Consider the following 20,264-nt stretch of genomic DNA (forward strand, 5'->3'; position numbering starts at 1 on the left):
GAGTTCAACACAGGCTGAACTCACTTAACTGTGAAGCTCTTGGATGATATAAAATATATATGATAGGGTTTCAGCCAGGGTTGTAATGACTCGAGTCATGACTCGACTCGAGTCAGACTCGAGTCACGATTTTCGGATGACTCGACTTGACTCGAGTCATTTTCTCAAAATACGGAAATGACTCGACTCGACTCGAGTCAATCTGTGTATTGACTCGACTTGGACTCGAGTCATTGCGCATGACTCGAAGCAAGTCATTGACTCGAGATTCAGACGGCGAAGACCGACATTTCATTGTAATTTCGATGCCAACACACTATTGGGATTTCGTTTGTTGGTACTGGTGCTTGAAAATGCGACCAGAAACTGCTAAAAGTGAGGAAAATTGATATATTATAAATGCGAATTATTCAATATCACCAAACAGAGTTAAAAAAGTGGGTTTAGGAAGACTTTAACTGGAAACTGAGAAGTCAACGCAATGACTTGGACTCGGACTCGAGTCATAATACCATGACTCGGACTCGATCCTCTGTTCGCTGACTTGGACTCGGACTTGACTCGGTGGGAATTGAAAATGACTCGACTTGACTCGAGTCAAAAAGATAAAAGTGAGATTGACTTGTGACTCGGAGCCTTGTGACTTGGTTACAACCCTGGTTTCAGCACCTATTTTTCAAGTATACGTCCTGATACACGAGACTCGAATGAAGTAATAGAGAATGTATCGAGTCATATGACTTGCTCAGGTCGTGCGAAATGACTCGAGTACAAGACGAGTCAGTACACTAATTCACTCGAGTCTAGTAATTTTCCATTTTTAAGAACATGACTCGAGTCAAAGAAAATTTGTTGTGGAGTCCGACTCGACTTGAGTCATTTCAACCCTGGTCAGAACTTATCGCCAGGATCACCTTACTGATTTCGTTTCCAGTCAAACTTTTTCATTGTAGGCCTATCACTTACCAGGCTCTTTTAGTCCTCTTATGGTGTTCTGTACCGTGAAAATGCATTAAATAATGCAGATGACGATGTTTACATGAAAAACGACGAGTGGAGGAACGAATATGTAATGAACGACACGGGCAGGCAATATTACGGGTCAGCTCGCAGGATAGGAGGAATGGACTGGTACTTTGGACAGGTAATTGACTGATTATTTAGGGCAAGTTTTTGCAACTTTTTTTACAGCTTCCGGCAGCTTCCTAGGTACTCATAATCTATGTGCAATGATGTTTTACACTGTTTGGAAGGCTTTTTTAGTGCAACTTTTCTCCATTTTTCATGCCAATTTCTACAGCAACTTTTATCAAACATTGCATAAAAATGTAAAGGTGTGATTTAAAAACGTGCTGTAAACTATTTCTAGTCTGGCTCTATTATTATCTTTGATTTGCATAACAAATAGCTATATGATGGGTTAACTGCATCTCACTGTTACCTATGACACAATGGCTTGTAAGCGAAAGTTCAACTATCCCTGCCAAGCTCGACCGTGCCTAAACAATGTGCAAATAGATTGCTTTATTACTTCTATCGTTCAGATTTGAAATAGTTTCCCGCTGAAAATTACATTTTCACTGGGTGACCTTTTCAGGCTATTGATTTTGTCAAGGTCGCCAAGAGTGAGTTTTTCTGTAATGTCTTGGGTAAAGTTTGCAGGCCTAGGGGGTTTAGGGTGTGTTATTCGATTTGTTTTAGGGTGAGGGGTTATCGCTATGTTATTTGGCTTTTTTGGGGAAAATTATTCCCGCATTGCATTATTTTCTTGCTGTTTGCCGGGAAAAATGTGTTTTTTGGCGTTATCGTCAGACCGTTGAATCGCGAAGTAACAAATTTGACAGTTCTTCAGAGACTGAGTTACACAACGGAACCTTTCGGGTGTCTCATACCCTGATAATACAACAAAAATTATGAATGCAACTTTTGTTAAAATCAAATGCAATTTTCTCGCGATTTTAGTGCAACAAAAACTTGCCCTACTGATTATATTGTCCACAATTTGCTATATCCGGCACAAAATTTGTATCGTTTGGTGTGCAGCCTGATAGGCAGTGGTCAGCAACGAAGTAGGCCTACTTCTTTCTTCTGGTCTAATTTTACAGAGTACTTGAGTAGATTTTGATGGTACTACTCGGCACTCACCCTATCTTGTTGATATTATAATTGAGTATTCCAGGTGAATAGATGCCGTGGTCACAATGAGACTCGAAAAACTAGGAAATTTTTCCAGATTTGATTAGAAATAAAATTGTGGCTATATATTTTTTCAGAATTAGATTAAAATCACTGAATTCGCGAAAACTTGAGCATTGAAGGAAGTTCAGTTCATAGCAAATCAGAGTTCATGAGTTTTGCACGATGGGTTGCAGTTCTTGTGTGGCATTTTTCGGGAAACCCAATAGAATTAGATTATCGACATTTTGCTCAGTTAGTCTATCTAGAGACAGCTAAAATTATCTACCTGTCCAAGTGTGATCTCGATGTACGATATTTAGATTTTACACGGAGTTTGTGTATTTCAATGCCGGCGACGTCATGTTTGGTGATGCGATTGTTGATATTCACTGTTCTTGTCAATTCTCTACAAGTTGCTGACGATTGCCCCTGACGAATGTCAGCCGAAAATAATCGGGTGGTTTATTACAATGTGAACATTGAGGGTGTTCAAAAATGACATGTTTTCTGAAACTGTACTGGCAACTTGATAAAATTGTTAGGTTACTCAATTTAAGCCTACACACCAAATTTGGTTCAATTCCAGCCAGTGGAAGGAGTTATTGACGTCGAAAAGTTTGCATTATCAATAAAAAAGCATTTACGGTGCGGTGACCAATTCTTTAATTATTTATTATAGGTGCTCACCGTAAATACTATTTTATTCATATCCAAATTTTTCGACGGCAATAACTCCACTTCAACTGGTTGGAATCGAACCAAAGTTGGTGAACATCGTTTCTATAGACAACCTAACACTTTCATGGGGTGAACAAAGAATTTTCAAATTTTTGCCTATTTATTTTTATATAAGAAATCAAAACTTTCTTCTCCTGTAGCAACGCGGCTACTGGCTGGAATTGAACCAAATTTGGTGTGTAGGCTTGAATTTGGTAACCTAACAATTTTATCAAGTAGCCAGTACAATTTGAGAAAACAGTTTGTTTTTGAACACCCCTAATGAACATATTATCCAATTGGCTACCGAAGCTCCGTACTGCCAAGAGTCTCTTCGAATTTTCACAAGGATACAACTTGCCCGCATGCAATTACAGTTCGAAAAGGAGGTATTGGACGCCGTGCTACATATTCTCGACATGGGCTCGCTACGGTACAGAGACCACAACAGCGCAGTGGCCATAGCCAGGCACTTTTCCGCGCTGGTCAACTCTAACGATGATAACGGCGTCCTGGTCGGGAACTGGAGTGGGGAATACGACGACGGCACCAACCCCAGTGATTGGGTAGGCAGTTACGCCATACTGAAGCAGTATTTCGAGAAGAAGGAACCGGTCCAGTATGGACAGTGTTGGGTGTTTGCCGGGGTGCTGTGCACAGGTATTGAGTCTCGTTGCTTTGAGATGTGTGTTTAATATCTATTTTCATTTGTTTCAAGTGTAGTATTATGAAAGTTAGGGCCACGTATGATCAGATGAAATGAGTCCACATCCGCAATATCCGCAATATAGATGCGGCAATCAATGCGGTGATGATGTGGCAATGGATGATGTGGCACTATAGGTGTGGCGCTTGATGATGTGACACAGATGAATGTGGCAGGTGATGTGGCAATGGGCGGATGATGTGGCAATAGGTGTGCTATAGGTGCGGCAATGGGCGTGCTATAGGTGCGGCAATGGGCGGATGATGTGGCAATGTAGGCGTGGCAATTAAGGCGACGTGGCCTTCTGTGATTGGTCTGCGTATAACCCAGATCATAACACCCCACGGGGCTGTTTGCAATGATTCAATTTTTTCTTTATTAGATACTTAAGAAAGAGTCACCGGGATATGTAACTTGCGATGAGCAATGCACCTATTTTTTGTGGGAGGGGGGGGGAATAAAAAGGAAACTATATTCATTATGAAAGTGAATGTTTTATATTTCCCTACTCGATATCTTGTTAATCGTGCGTGTTATAACGAAAAATTGACGCCATAGAATAATTAGGGGCGAGGAGGCAAAGTTAACCCACTTTTGGATATTTCAACACCACTTGAAGAGTAATGCCTTCTGGGCATTGGTTTTGATACCGATGGAAAGCCAGTGATCTGCACTATTCATGCGCACATTTTAAGTCATATTGAACAACACACTCCTGGATTTCTCGGCCCTCAAAAATCCTTGCTCAAATGTCTCAACTTGACCCCGGTTGAGGGTAAGATGAGACGCCAAGCAATTCTTGTTCATTACAACACCGATTCATCCCAAATCATGAATCAACTAGCGACATCATGAATGAAATACAATAATCGTGAAATAAATCACTTTAAAAGGAGTTTGTACATCATTTACGAATTTAAATGACATCGAAAACCAAGTATCCACGGGATCTCGCAAAAATGAGGGTTTCGTTATTATTTTGTCATGTACTGTCGCATGCGGACGTGTGCTGTGAACAGTAAATATTGCATATCGCGAGGCTCTCAATGGAAAAGTCTTCTGATACCCTTGTCTCAACATAGGCTACCTCCATGGCTTCGTCTCATCTTACCCCCCACCCCCACCCCCTTCCACCACCTCCATTATTGTATGATCTTCAATATAAACGACAAATCTATGTGACTTACACAGACTGTAAAAATATAGTTTTTGTCATTTTTCTGCCCAGCCTCATCTGTTTGCCTTGTTAATATCGTAGGACTGTAGAACGTCATTATGGGAACAATATAGTTGAATGAACCTGTCCGTTAGAAAATTGTTCTATGAAAAAATCGCATGTCTCATGTTGCTGCCGCGTCTCGTCTTTGCCTCCTCTCCCCTATTTGATCGATGTTACAGCGCTCCGTGCTATCGGGATTCCGGCTCGGTGCGTTACGAATTTCGAATCTGCTCACGACACCGACGCCAATCTGACGATCGACTACATGTATGATAAGAACGATAAAAGCTTAGACAATGATGATTCGATTTGGTAAGAGTGATGTGTTTGAACCAATTTTCTCTTTGCATTTCTCAGTTTTCAAATTGCTCTACCATTCATCCAATCACTGAATATAGGCAATGTTCAAACATAATTTTTTTCCTGGATACCGAGGTTTCACTGATTATCTTGTCAGGCCGCCTGAAAAAACGCTACGCGCCAACTTTGGCTCAATTCCAACCGGTAGAAGCCCGACGCAGACCCAATTGAAAAATTTTGAAATTATGACAAAAATTTTTGCTGAAATTTTACCGTCAACCCCGTGAAATTGTCAAGCAGCCCAAAAGAACGACGCGCGACAATTTTTTCTCACTTCCGACCGGTTGAAGCGAAGTTATTGTGCAGTCGAAAGTTTTGGATTTGCAAAATACCATTGACGGTGGATAATAAATCCCACGCAATACACAGTATGAGTGTGACTACAGTTTTATTGCAAGCTAATAGGTAATAACCCCAATCACACTATGATCTGAAAGGATAAAGAAATACAGCAAACAACGTTAAGCTCCCGCGTAAGCGTGAAGCCTGGCGACTACGAGCGGAGCGCGACGTCTGTCACGGTCGACTAGTGTTCAATTATAATGAGCCATGGTTGCGGAATTGAACATATTACGGCAAACGAAAGTTGAGATATATCAATACTTCCCCCTTTTGGGAAGACAAATAGGCTCAGTACATTTCCAGAAAACCGGGCGAGTTAAAATCGGCCAGACGGCTTAGGGCCAAAGCCGTGCGGTCGGGAGGAGTGTTCGGCACGTCGTCGCTCACCTCTTGAGAGATGATCGCTGGCTCCTCATCATTCACCTCAGGTTCCTGAGAGACGATCACCGGCTCGGGCACGGTTGTTGGTTCCTCAGGATGCTGGCTTACCGAATGTTCAACTTCGTCCGCCGTCGGATGCCACCATTCAATGGGTGGATTGGCATGCACTTGTTTTGTGAGCGCATTTCCATAATAAGGTTTGATATCATTGAAATGACGTCGATACCGCTTACCAGTTGATGCGTTGATCAGTTCAACGCCGTCATTGAAGATCTCCGTGACAGTGTAGAGCTCAGGGCCAAATATGGGGTCAAATTTGTTTCTTTTGTGGTTTCTAGTCATGACTTGCTGCCCCATTAGAAAATGTTTTGGTTGTCGCTTGTTTGAACTGTTGATAACTTGTTGCCTTTGTAATTTCGTTTGACGGTCTTGGTTCAAGGCTTTCTGTACTTGGTCGTTGTTGAGTACTTTCCTTGGAAAGTCGTTTCGGAACCCTCCTTTCAACATCAAGTCCCCTGGCGATTCCCCGGTTGATATGTGGGGGGTTGATCTGTATCCAATGAGGAAATCTTGCAGTGCCGTTTGTTTGTCCACACCTTGCGCATACGCAATTTTCATCGCCTTGCCCAAAGGCTTCATAAAAGTCTCTACAGGGTTGGCTTGTGGATGGTACGGATACGTCTTTTTGTGGTCGATTCCGTGCTTACTTGAAAATTCAGCAAATTCTTTCGAATTGAACGGAGGGCCATTGTCAGTCCTATGAGTATTAGGTTGACCATAACGAGCGTATGTTTTCGCTATTGCAGGAATAACATGCTTAGCTGCGGTACTTTTGACGATTGTCGCATCCGGAAACCGTGTCGTCAGGTCTTGCACCACCACTGCGTGACGTTTATCCGGCATTGGCCCAAACAAATCTATGCTGACTTCATGCCAGGGTTGTTTAGGCGGCATAATGAGTTTCTGTGGCTGTTTACTGCCTGGCAATGTAAACTGCTGGCACAACGTACAGGATTTGATTTTCTGTTCCACCAACTCATTCAAGCCTTTGATCCAGAAGTGACTGCGGATGCGTCGCTTCAGGTTGCACATTCCTGGATGACCTCCTTGGTGTGCTTTGTTGATGGCTGTTTCCCAGAGCTTTTCTGGGAGAATGATCTTGTCCTGTTTCAGCACCAAACCATTCGAGATGGTTAACTGATCTTGAAATTTGCGGAATACTTTTAGATCTGGGTCATTTTTTGATATGTGACCCTTCCGGATGCTTTTTCTAAGTCGCTTAAGGAGGCTATCTTTCTTTGTCTCCTTGATGATGCGATCCATACACAATGATTCCGTGTAGGGTGCATGTTGGATCATGAGAACAGTGCGTTCCAACTCACATGCTTCATTTAGCCATGAACGCGGGGCTAACTCGATTGGCTGGGCATGCCTTGAAAGGTAATCGGCTGGATTTAGAACACCTTTCTCCCACACCACCTTGTAGGCTATATCTTGATGCCGCATCTTGATACGGTCGGTACGGATAGAGCCTTTCCTGTGGTTCTTGAATATGCCCTCTAACGGTTTATGGTCCGTTACAACCAGTACTTCTGGTCCTCCAGTGACGTAGTGGCGGAATCTTCTCAAACCAAAGTCTACTGCCATGGCTTCCAAGTCTAGCTGCGGATACCGTGTTTCTTCCGGTCGTGTGGATCGACTTGCGAACGCCACAATACTAGATTCCTTTGCGCTTGGACCTTGGGCCAGAATTGCAGACAAGCCTGACACATGAGCATCCACAAATATGTATGTCTTCGCCTTGACGTCAAAGAATCGCAGTGCGGTATCTGCTTTAAGAGCCTTTTTTAGGCTTTTAAATTCCTTGCTGCATTCTGATGTCCACCTGAACCTTTGGTGCTTTTGAGTCAATTGGCGGAGGTGCTTCGTTTTGCTTGAGAGATGCGAGATGAAGTCCCCAAATGATTGAACGAAGCACAAGAATGACATCACTTCCTCTTTTGACTTCGGACGGGAAGCGTCCTCCAGAGCTCTGACCTTCTCCGGATCTGGTTTAATACCTTTACTAGTCACTATCATACCCCAGAAAGGTATCTCTGGCTTTTTGAAAACACATTTGTCAGCGTTCAGGGTCATTCCAGCGTCCTGGATGCGATTCATGACCTTTTCGAGAGCTAGGTCATGTTGCTGAGGAGTCTCTCCAGATATGATGACGTCATCATGAATGACATGGGCCCCTTTGATATTAGCAAAGAGCGGGATCAGAGCTCTCGTGAGCTCGCCTGATGCTGGTTTTGCACCCATTGTGAGTTTTCGGTAACGCATGAGTCTATGGCCAGCATGGAATACAGTGACTGCTTTCGACTGCTCATCCAGCAGCAATTGGTGGAAAGCTGATTTAAAGTCCAGTTTGCTGAATACTTTGCTGCCTGCCAGCCTTGCTTTGATTTCCTCCACTCTTGGTATAGGAATGTTAGTAGCCTTGATCGCCTGGTTGACTTGCCTCAGGTCGATCGTCATGCGTAGGCTGCCATCGCTTTTCGGCGTAAGCACAGGATTGGAAACCCATGGCGCTGGACCTGTGTGCTCTTCGATTATTCCATCACTTTCCAGTTGTGATATTAGATTCTGAAACTTGTCCTGCAGATGAAAAGGGATTGGACGTATGGCTTGGGCCACTGGTGGAACCTCCGGATCGATATAGAACGAAACCTCATGATCCTTCAATGTTCCTATGCCTGTGAACACAGATGGATATGCCCTCATCACATCTGCTTTTAGCTTGTCCACTTTCGCAACCCTGTTCACTTTGCGAGACATTTCCGTCTCCATGTCGCCATCGAATTTGATGATGCCGAGCTTTTCACACAGTCGCCCACTAAGTAGAGTCTCTACTTTACCAGGGACGATATAGAAGCGAGCACTCACCACAGAACTTTTGAAAGTTACAAAACCTTCATAGCGTCCACAGCATTGGATTGGCTTCGACCCATAAGGCTTTATGTACGTTTTCGTGGATCGGAGACGTAGTTTAAGCTTTGCTGCCCTCTTTGCCGACATCACATTCAAATCGGCACCCGTGTCCGCATAGGCTTTTACAGGTTTTCCTGCCATTGCAACCTTCACCCGGTATCTTGGTTTTGATACCTTACGCACCTTGCGGTAAGGCTGCGATTGGTTGACTCTCTTGATTCCTTTCTTTTTCCTGCTCTGCATTTTCTTTCGCGACGCATCAGAGCTGGCATCGCTTACTGAATCAGCGTCGTCATCTGATGAACTGCTGACGTCACTTTCGGATTCTACGCGGTTTGCCTTCGCGCGTTTGTTCTTCTTGCATGCTGTTGATCCTCGGAAGTGGCCTTCTTTACCACACTTATGACATGTCATGTTTCTTGCTACACACGATTTTCCTCCTTCACAGATGTTAGAGGAGCATGTTTTGCAACGACCCTTGTGTTGTGCATCTGCACCTGAACCCCTATGCTTGTGATAGCGTTGTTTGGGTTTCACACGACAAATGTCAGACGCTCCTGCAGCCTCAGTTTCATTCTTGATCAACTGGGCGGAGTGTGAAGCCGCTTCTATCTTACGGCCGTTCTCTACCAAGGCCTTCAGATCCCATTGGTTCTTGAGCGCATTTGTCCGTATGTCATCTGATTTGATGCCGACTATTATTTGATCCCTGATCATAATGTCGGAGACATTGCAGTTTGCATTTTCACATACAAATTTGCATGCCTTTGCTTCATGCCTCAAGCGGTGGACGAATCCGTCGAAGCTCTCATCCATTTCCTGAGACAGACGGTGAAACTTGTAATTCGCAAGAGTATAGTTCCGGGTTGGCTCATACCGGGACTTCATACATTTCACCAGATCTTTGAATTTAAGTGTGCTACGGTCGTTTTCTGGTACGGTATCTTCAAAATCTCTCTGAAAATTTCGTGAAGAAAACCGACCCAAGAATATTTTTGTTTTATGGCCCTCGATCCAGACCTCTTTGTCCTGCTCTGCGGCAGGAGGTTCTTTGGCCATTGCAGCGTATTCATATTGAAACGTGCGTACGAACTCACAGAATGCGTCATGAACATTACTGCGATGATGTTCTGGATCGAATCGATCGATTGAAGCTTTGGATTCTTGTTCCGACATTGGGGTTACGTTGCGTTGCGATAGTATATCCGATTTGTCCTCGTCACCATTAATAAATCCCACGCAATACACAGTATGAGTGTGACTACAGTTTTATTGCAAGCTAATAGGTAATAACCCCAATCACACTATGATCTGAAAGGATAAAGAAATGCAGCAAACAACGTTAAGCTCCCGCGTAAGCGTGAAGCCTGGCGACTACGAGCGGAGCGCGACATCAGTCACGGTCGACTAGTGTTCAATTATAATGAGCCATGGTTGCGGAATTGAACATAATACGGCAAACGAAAGTTGAGATATATCAGTGGATATTTCCCAGAATTATTGATGAAAAACTCAAATCCAATAACTTCGCTTCTAGGGGTTGGAATTGCGTCAAATTTGTGTTGCATCATTTTGGCAGACAACTCAACAATTTCACGGGGTTGACAGTAAAATTGGAAATTTTTATTATTTTATAATAAATTCAAAAATTTCAATTAAAGATACTTCGTTAGTACCCAGTGACCACTTTTGGGTTCATAGCAAGAAAATGATGGACCCCTTTTGTAGAAAAAGTATGCCAATCATTCCGATACGAAGTTCTGTACAAACCAATTTGATGTGATCCACAGTCGTACTAGAACAATTTCAGCTTTTCCAGATTAGATGAAAATGAGAATGATGGCTATGGCTACTCGTGTTTTTTTTCAAATTTAACTACAATTAGAATTATAGCTACACAGCTCTACAGATCTGTAGGATTTACAGCGAAGCCAGAAATTAGATTAGAATTGGAGCAAAATAACATTTCACAACTTAGATTGGAATTAGATGACTAGATTCCAGCTATTCAGAAACTAAGCGTCCGGTTTTTCTCGAACATTCAAAGTATATCGTGGCTCTATCCCGACGTTATTTACGAAGGAACTTCCACGTTTGGAACGACGTGTGGATGGCCCGGCCCGACCTGCCCAAAGGTTTTGGCGGGTGGCAGGCGCTGGACGCGACGCCACAAGAGGAGAGCTCGGGCGTGATGCGGTGCGGACCGATGCCCCTGGACGCGATCAAGCAGGTATTCTACTCAACACTTTGTTTTGTGACACAACATACTTTTTGACTATAATAAATTTCGCTGAATTCCAAACTGCAGAATCGAAGCTATTAGATTTAGAATTTTTTTAATTTAATATAAAAATTATAAAATCAACTTTTACTGTCAACCAGGGTTGTAATGACTCGACTCGAGTCCGAATTGAGTCACGTTTTTCTGATGACTCTGAAATGACTTGACTCGAGTCAATCTGTGTATTGACTTGACTGGAACTCGAGTCATCGCGCACGACTCGAACCAAGTCCTATGACTCGAGACTAGGACGGCCAAGACCGACATTTCATTGTAATTTCAAAGAATACTAAAATAACCTTCCTATTGGGATTTCGTCCATTGGTACTGGTTACTTGAAAATGCGACCAGAAACTGCTAAATGTGAGGGAAATTAGTATATTATAAATCCGAACCATTCGATATCACCAAACATGGTTATAAAAAGTGGGTTTAACAAGACTTCAACTGGAAACTGAGCAGTCAACACAATGACTCGGACTCGAGTCATAGTACCATGACTCGGACTCGAACCTCTGCTCGATGACTTGGACTCGGACTTGACTCGGTGGTGAATTGAAAATGACTCGACTTGGCTCGAGTCAAAACTATAAAAGTGAGATTGACTTGTGACTCGGAGCCTTGTGACTTGGTTACAATACAACCTTGCCATCAACCCCATGCAATTCTTGAGTTATCCACAAAAACGATGCATGCTAAATTTGGCTCAATTCCAACCGGTGAAAGCAAAGTTGATGAACCGCGCAAAATTTTGGATTTGAAGAAAAAATTCTGGAACATTCTTCGACTACTAATTAGTTATAATTCTCTCATCGGAAATGCTATTATTTCAATTCCAAAATTTTCTTCGCTTCTACCGGTTGGAATTGAGCAAAATTTGCTATGCATCGTTTTTGTAGACAACATAACAATTTTATAAGGTTGCCAGTGAAATTTAAAAGAAAAAAATTTTGAACAACCCCTATAGAACATTTCAATTCTGTTTTTAAACGCCAGGGTCTCATCTACCACAATTACGACGGCCCATTCATCTACGCCGAAGTGAACGGCACCAAACGGCACTGGAGGAGAATCGCGGACGACAAGTGGGAGGAGATTCTCTCCGAGGAGGGGTCCGTGGGCAAGAACATGTCCACCAAACGTGTCGGTTCCGATTTGAGAGAAGACATCACCAGCCAGTACAAGTTTGCGGAAGGTCGGTGGAGCGGCGCGCAGGGTTGTAATAACTCGAGTCGCAATTTTTCGTTGACTCAACTCGAGTCAATTTGTGTAGTGACTGTGCATGACTCAAATAAGTTGTATGATTCGGCACATTCTATATAACTTATTCGAATATCGTATATCAGGTCCGATATTTGAAGAATAGGCCCAGAAAATGTATTTTATCTGTTTTAGTAAACATGTTTACAGTGGACTCGAGTCTTAAAGGGGCACTGCACTCTAAAAATGATGTCTCAAATTAAAAGGAACATTTTGGCCGCAGCCGTTTTCTTCAGAACGCCACCGTAATGGAGCTGCGACGTATTGAAATTTCCACAAACACATCACGCTCCAGCAGTCAGGCAGAGATCGAACTTTATATCGTTGTCAGCCGATGTTGTGAAGGAAATATGTCGTACACGCCAAGGTGCAGGCGCGTAGCCAGGGGGGGGTTCGGGGGTCGAAACCCCCCTTTTAGAAACGCGAAACCCCCTCCTTTAACGCGAAACCTTGCTCTTTTTAAATGACCGCTCTGACGCTAATACACAGTTGCAGTTGCACAGTCGTATTATCAGTATTGCGCGCGGCAAATTAACGAAAGACGTGTGGCTAATTAGCCAGGTTCGTCCATGCGCATTGCACTGCACAATGTAAAGCGACACGATCTCCCGCTGAGATGATTGGCGAAATCAGGTCATTCATTGTCGCGCGTTCGGCAATCATTACTAGCCTGATTTACCGCGTCTCCGACAAGCCTAATTCCACTGGCTTGAATAATCACATCTGCAATAGGCACTGTGCGCACGATATCGTCACTGGCCTTCACAATCACATCTGCATTGGCTTGGTGTGCACGATATCTTCGCTGGCCTACACAATCGCATCTGCAATAGGCCTAGTACTAAAGATATCGCTAGCCTAACTACCGCGTCTTGGGCCTACCATGCTTTGGCTCCTATTTCTCGATGGCTTAGATAAAATGCTATTAAGTATAAGCTGATTAGCGATTGTGATTAAAGAGTGACATCTCGTAACTGAATGACATCGAATGTCCGCAATCATGTTCGACGCGTGCGTACATGCGTAATTGATTTCCACTAGTCTTCAGTTATAGTCCAGTAGGCTTGAGTTATAAGAGGTAAGGTTTGAACCACCTGAAATCGGCGTCATTATAGCACATATTCCATAAAAACTCGTACATTTTTACTTGCGCAAATCGTCGCCGAAGCTACGTAAGACGCAAGACGCAAGAGCGGGCGTATTTAATTGTTGGACGCTTTGATAAGCGCGCCAATTTAATTGTTCAGCGCGTTGATAAGCGCTCGTATTCAAATGTTCGACGCGTGCGTATTTCATTGTTCTCGACAGATCAGGGAGTCGCTAATTAACAGCACTTCCGGACTCGTCAACAAGCTTATCATACGCCTATAATCGCCAACACGGGGATGTTGTATAATCGTTATTTACGCATCGCATGTACTTAACCCTAATGAATCGATGCTACGTTACTAAATTCGGAAAAAATCGAAACCCCCCTTTTATTTCAACCCCCCCTTATTTTTCGGCTGGCTACGCGCCTGCCAAGGTGGTTTGGATACCACGTTCAACGGAAGATGTCCACTGTCCAGTCAGGAGATTTATGTCCAAATCGGGCCTAGTGTATTCTATTTCCTTCATAACATCAGCTGACAACGATATAAAGTTCGGTCTCTGCGTGACTGCTGGAGCGTGATGTGTTTGTGGAAATTTCAATACGTCGCAGCTCCATTACGGTGGCGTTCTGAAGAAAACGGCTGCGGCCAAAATTTTTCTTTCGTTTTGCCCTTTCCATTTGAGACCACATGTGCAGTGCCCCTTTAACACTGTGACTCGGACTCGGCCTGTTGCTCCCTGACTTGATTCGGCGGTGACTCGACTAGACTCGAGTCAAATCTATAATTAAGTCAAATTGACTTGTGACTTGGTTACAACCCTAACATCTGTAAATAGTTTAGGGATATGCGCACATCGCTATTTATATGTGAAATTGTCATAAGAACCGCATGAAATAGCCACTGAACAAGCTCCTGAATATATTTTAGAATATTGTGCCTATATCGTGATTAGTTGTTCTGCATTATTTCACCGCCGATCAACTGCCAAAAGTATTTTTGCGTCATTCGCGCAGATGCAAAGGTGGCTAATGTGGTCATCCTCGGCGCCCAAAGTAGAAGTAAATTCCTGATGTTCTACTTTGGTTCGTCTTGAATTAGCGATTTCCAAGTAAAGAAGTTATCCGGGCCTACTTTTGACTGGAAAACTGAAAACCGCTAACCACCAAGGCAGTTTTTTTCGACCGTCGATATACGAACTGGTGCTGGCCTGTGACAAGTTTCCTGCCAGTCTGCCAAAAAAATTCGAATTTGACATGTCAATTCTGGAATGCAAGATGTTGAAAGCTCTTCTGCTGATTAGAGAAATAACACATCAAATTTTCAATTGATTCAGAAGTTTTGAATGTATTTTTCTGTGTGGTGTTGTAATAGAGAGTTCAAGGTCATCATTCGAATTGACTCGTGTCAAGACTATAAACTACTATTGACTTGTGACTTGGTTACAACCCTGGTGTTACTACCACTTCTACTTGCGTAGCAATGCCTACTACATTGACCCAATGTGTTTGGAAGTATTCTACCGATGATTTAATATTCAGGGACTCCTCAGGAAAAGCTGTCTTTCAAGATAGCCAGAAAGTATGTGAAATTCACCAAGTCCGAGAGGGTGGCTTCGGCAGACGCGGTCAAGTTTGAAGCCGACGTTCCAGACTCGGTAGCGATCGGTGAAGACATTGTCGCCTCTTTCAAGGTTTGCTGGATGCCCACTGGCAATTTCCAGTAATAGGCAATAGGCTTCATGCGCTAATCTTTGCTTTTCAGATCACTAGCATAGACAGTGTGGCAAGGGAAGTTTACATCGGTATCGTGGCCAAAGTCATGCAATACAACGGTATGTTGGTGATTGTGTGGAATGCTTTATTTAGTCTATTCGTAAATGGGTTTAGTTGCAGTCGAAAGTTTCGGGATGCAGTTCCGACTCTTGAACTTTCAACTGATATTTAGTTACGCGGTAATTCTCGTAATCAGTTGTATTATCAAAAATAAATTACCCAGGTAATTTAATTGTGAACTTGCAAGGCCAACTAAAATTTGATTAGCCTGACCGCGAAATTTGGGATGTCGATGACTGCATTGGCCTAGCCAGGGGCCAGTCATATTTTACGTAGATCTTCGTGTATGACCAAAACGTAGAATATTTTGTGGCAGATTTATTTGACTTGGAATTTTCCTTAGCGCTTTTCGCCATTTATTGCCACTCAATTTCTAGCTTTTAGTATTGGTAACCTCCTGAAAATTTAAAATTTGGGATGTCAATGACTGCATTAGCCTAGCCAGGGGCCAGCCATATTTTATGTACCGTAATTTTCCGAATATAGTGCGCCCCCATGTATAATACGCACCCTTGAAATGACGTGTATATTCTGGGGAAAAGCCTGTACCCATGTATAGTACGCACCCTGCATTCGCAGTACATGAGTACATGAATAGTTGCGGTTTAGTATTCCATGTTGTTCTGTTTTGCGATGTCACTGTCGAACAATCTTGACATAATGATCGCTAATCATAATACAATTAACGGCATTGTTTCTAAACGAAAGTAGATAGTAGCCAAAGCCTGTGAGGTCGGCGACGCGATAGCTCAGGCTAGCGACACACGATATCTTGCGCACGTGGCCTGTTACAATTACAAAAGCGATTATATCTCGTGCACATGGCCTCTTGTGTATGCGATTGTTAAGGCCTGTCGTTGACGCGATGAATCAACAACGATTGCCGCGCACGCTTGTAGCAATCAGCGACCTGATTCAGCTTGCGTACAAACGGCAAACTAACTCAGCAAGAGATCGCGTGCTTTGCAGACGACTCTCGTTAATTAGAAACACGCTTTTCGTTAATTGGCAACAAGCTTCTCTATTTGGCAGCGCGTTACACTCTATAATGCGAATTGCGGGGCCCAATGGCTAGAGGTGATGCGCGATTTAAACAAACATGAAGAAAGGTGCGATTTCAAGTTTTTGATTGAGGGATTTTTTTCAAGGCTTGCTGTACCCATGTATAATACTCACCCCCCTATTTTAAGGACAAAAAATCGGTAAAATTTTGCGCATTATACATGGAAAATTACGGTAGATCTTCGTGTATGACCATAACGTAGAATATTTTGTGACAGATTTATTCGACTTGAAATTTTCCTTAGCGCTTTTCGCGATTTATTGTCACTCAATTTCTAGCTTTTAGTATTGGTAACCCCTTCTGAAAATTAAAAATACGCCCAATTTACAGAATTGAGTCTAAGTATATTCGCGATTATGAGGGAATGTGTCATCCGACATGCGACCTCGCAGAAAGATCGTCGGCGATGAAACTTTTGCACAACGTGATACGGTAGTCTTTTTTCACCGTTACCTAATCCGGTTCGCTCTTATCGGATGGTCATCAACATTCAAGTGGCCCGCGCAATGGTTCGTAATTATCTCATGTGGCCCTCAGGCCGTAAAAGTTGGCCGCCCCTGTTCGAACTACCAGCCCCCGACTACTCTCTGCCTTTCAGAATCCAAAGTTCAAAAATGAGTAGTTCTGCCTGGAAAATAAGTTTTCGAGCAGAAGTGGAAGTTTCGCACTGTACAGTTCGTCTGTAGGATTTTCAGGACAACCAGTAATTAGATTCAAATAAAAATGAGAACCTTGAAACAAATTCACGACTTGAATTAGAATTGGATTACCGATATTTCTCTCTGATTAGCCTAATTAGGCATTTATTCTTCATTCGAGTGAGAAAATTTCCCGAAATTTCCAGGAGCTATCGTTTCCAAACTCCACGACGACAGCAGCAACTTCACGCTGGCCGCCGGGGAATCGAAGACCATCAAAGCCACGTTGAAAGGCTCCATGTATCTGCCGAAGACGCGCAGCACCAACAACAGCGTCAAGCTCTTTGTGCTGGGCGGCGTGAAGAAACCCGCTGGCGGGGTTCTGCAATCGTTCGCGTTCAACGATAGCGTGGAATTAGACAAGCCGGCGTTATCAGTCTCGGTATGTCCCTAACAATTCTAATGACTCGAGTTGAGTAGTTGGTGATGTTTTTTTTCGATTGCTGGAATTATACGTCCCCCGCAGCTAAGAGTTAATTTATCAACAAGAATTATATATATATACTATTTTACTGTGTCGAAGACCAGAGTTGTAATGACTCGACTTGAGTCGCGATTTCGTGATGACTCGACTTGACTCGATCGAGTCAACCCAGTAATATTTCCCTTAAGTTTTCACGTCCGCTATTATATCTTTTGTAACCTTAAAAAGTGTCATGCGCTCAAAGTAGAAGCAATGTAAAGACATGACCACTTTAGTACCGGTAGTGATGAAATTTTGATAATCCAAGCAAGCAATTTTTCCTAAAAACTATGGAGTAGAAATGAAGGTAATATAAGGACACACGTGGCGCAAGCGGGCAAAACCTTGCAGAATTTGTTACCGACGCCCTCTGTGGGTGAGGCACAGGGTTGTAACCAAGTCATAAGGCTCCGAGTCACAAGTCAATCTCACTTTTATAGATTTGACTCGAGTCAAGTCGAGTCATTTTCAACTCACCACCGAGTCAAGTCCGAGTCATGGCATTATGACTCTAGTCCTAGTCCAAGTCAATGTGTTGACTGCTCAGTTTCCAGTTAAAGTCCCGTTAAACTCACTTTTTATAACTTTGTTTGGTGATATTGAATGGTTCACATTTATAATGTACTAATTTTCTTCGCTTTTAGCAGTTTCAGGTCGCATTTTCAAGTACCAGTACCAATAGACGAAATCCCAATAGGGTGGTTACTTTACGATTCTTCGAAATTACAATGAAATGTCGGTCTTAGCCGTCTGTGTCTCGAGTCATATGACTTGGTTCGAGTCATGCGCAATGACTCGAGTCCAAGTCGAGTCAATACACAGCCTCATCAAAATGCGTGTTTCAGGTGGCGAGTACCAGAGTGAAAGTCGGCGAGTCCGTGGAAGTCACGGTGGCTTTCACGAACCCGTTTTCTCAGAAGCTACCCGCCGGGAAACTCAGGATCGAGGGCTCCGGAATCGTCGGCGTCTTGGAGCTGAGTGTGCCTAGTGTAAGTGCGATTCACGGTGTGTCTGTTACGCAGAGGCGGTCAGCAGTAATGAAAGTACTGCTTTTTTGGAGTACTCGAATAGTCTTTGTTGCGTTTTTAGACTGCGTTCACTTCTACCTCAGTAATGAAGTACTTTACTTTTTCGGAGTAGTCAAACAGGCGGTTTTCCAGTTTTTAGGCAAAACCACACCTAAAATACTCTACTTGCACTTGACAAATAACACTTCCAACTTGTGGCATTTTCGAAAATATATTCAGTTACCGTGATGCGGGTGCTGTTTCTCTCGGTCGTTATCGCGATTTCACTTGAAATGCGTCGCAGACATACCCCGAAACTCTACTTTACGCAATCCAAATTGAAAAAGGTATATAGCTCAGTCTTTAAACGCAACTATTTTAGTGAGTACTAAGAAGTACAGGTACGGTACTCTGGAAACGTAGAAGTATTTAGTTACTGATCAATGACCGATGACCATCTCTGTTTAACATGGCCATTCCATTCCTTATAACGCTGCATGACGGATGTTGGTCCTTTTGTAACAGATCGGAGCCAAAGCCAAGTTTTCCAAGACCATCACGGTTGTACCAAAGAGATTCGGCACCAGAATGATCATCGCTGGTTACGCTTCCACCGTACTGAACGGCGTGCAGGGCAGTGTGATTTTGAACGTGTCGACCTAGAACGCTTGTAGGAGAATTTTGATGTAGTGTGCTCACGGTTAGAGTCAGACCGATATTGGATTTTTACAGATAACCATGATATATGCAGCAGATATTCAAAAGATGTGGCATCCAGTTTGAGGCGCGTTTCCAAAACTTTATCAGAACAGCTTGCCATACTTTGGCATTAAAATCTAGAAAAGCTGCATCTGGACACCTATAGGCTGAAAGAAGTAGATTCACAGTCACAGATTATGGTTCTCTGACTATCTATTACCAGAAAAATATCCGATTTTGATACCTCCATCAATCGATAGCGATATTCCTGTGCTACATGATATCAAAAATGATCTGATAATAATAATAATCGGTGGGGCTCTAATCATGATGCATTTGATATGTAGTCGCTGTCGTTTCGTATAACCAATCATTTCATGTAACCGTGTGATTGCTGTAGCGTAGATTATTTTAGTAGTGCCTTTCGCTGAAATTAGCGTTTCTTTCGGCAGGGATAGTTCCGCTACTTGGTGTGGTTCTTTTTATATTAGGCTTTTCCGCTACCTGGGTTTGATATTATTTGGTATGAACAAATTCCGGCAATCATTTTAATGTAGCCATTGATGTTTCTGATTTTCATCGTTTTTGTATTGCATGCACAGGACTGTATCCGTCCGATTTTGCTCCCATATGCAGTTTTATCGTGGTCTGTGTGAAGCTTTTCTATTTTGTAGTATGTCTTATCACGTAATACAGTGCTCGTAGCCATGGTGTCTGTCTTAATACTGTTCGCAATCTGGTGTATGGTGAAGGCTCAGGTTATTTCAAACAATAAAGACAGGGTACGCCTGCAGATTGTCACAGCTTCAGGGAAGTGGTGTTGATAAACTTTGTTAGAACAGACTCTTCGAGATGCAGATCTTCAATATACAATTTACAATTGAATAGTATATTCATATTGAAATGAACTCAAATATTTTGGGCTGACACTCGTCAGCAACTAGTAGAGAATTGGAAAGAACATTGTATATCAACATTCAACAATCGTATC

General features: G+C 42.9%; 1 protein-coding gene across 1 annotated transcript in view; it reads left to right on the plus strand.

Annotated features, from left to right (window-relative positions):
* Positions 1-19,984, plus strand: part of LOC145442302 (protein-glutamine gamma-glutamyltransferase K-like) — a 30,171-nt gene extending 10,187 nt beyond the window's left edge. The window contains exons 5-14 of the mRNA XM_080320195.1: positions 1,026-1,144; positions 3,273-3,555; positions 5,000-5,132; positions 10,959-11,106; positions 12,154-12,352; positions 15,050-15,201; positions 15,273-15,342; positions 17,251-17,486; positions 18,413-18,556; positions 19,100-19,984. Coding sequence (XP_080176321.1) covers positions 1,026-1,144; positions 3,273-3,555; positions 5,000-5,132; positions 10,959-11,106; positions 12,154-12,352; positions 15,050-15,201; positions 15,273-15,342; positions 17,251-17,486; positions 18,413-18,556; positions 19,100-19,237 — 1,622 coding nt within the window. The 3' untranslated portion in view covers positions 19,238-19,984. The remainder of the gene's footprint in view (positions 1-1,025; positions 1,145-3,272; positions 3,556-4,999; positions 5,133-10,958; positions 11,107-12,153; positions 12,353-15,049; positions 15,202-15,272; positions 15,343-17,250; positions 17,487-18,412; positions 18,557-19,099) is intronic.
* The last annotated feature ends 280 nt before the right edge of the window (positions 19,985-20,264 follow it).

This window comes from Botryllus schlosseri, chromosome 7, assembly GCF_051294905.1.
Source record: "Botryllus schlosseri isolate E-star chromosome 7, Bs_hap1, whole genome shotgun sequence".
In the NCBI taxonomy this organism is placed as follows: domain Eukaryota; kingdom Metazoa; phylum Chordata; class Ascidiacea; order Stolidobranchia; family Styelidae; genus Botryllus; species Botryllus schlosseri.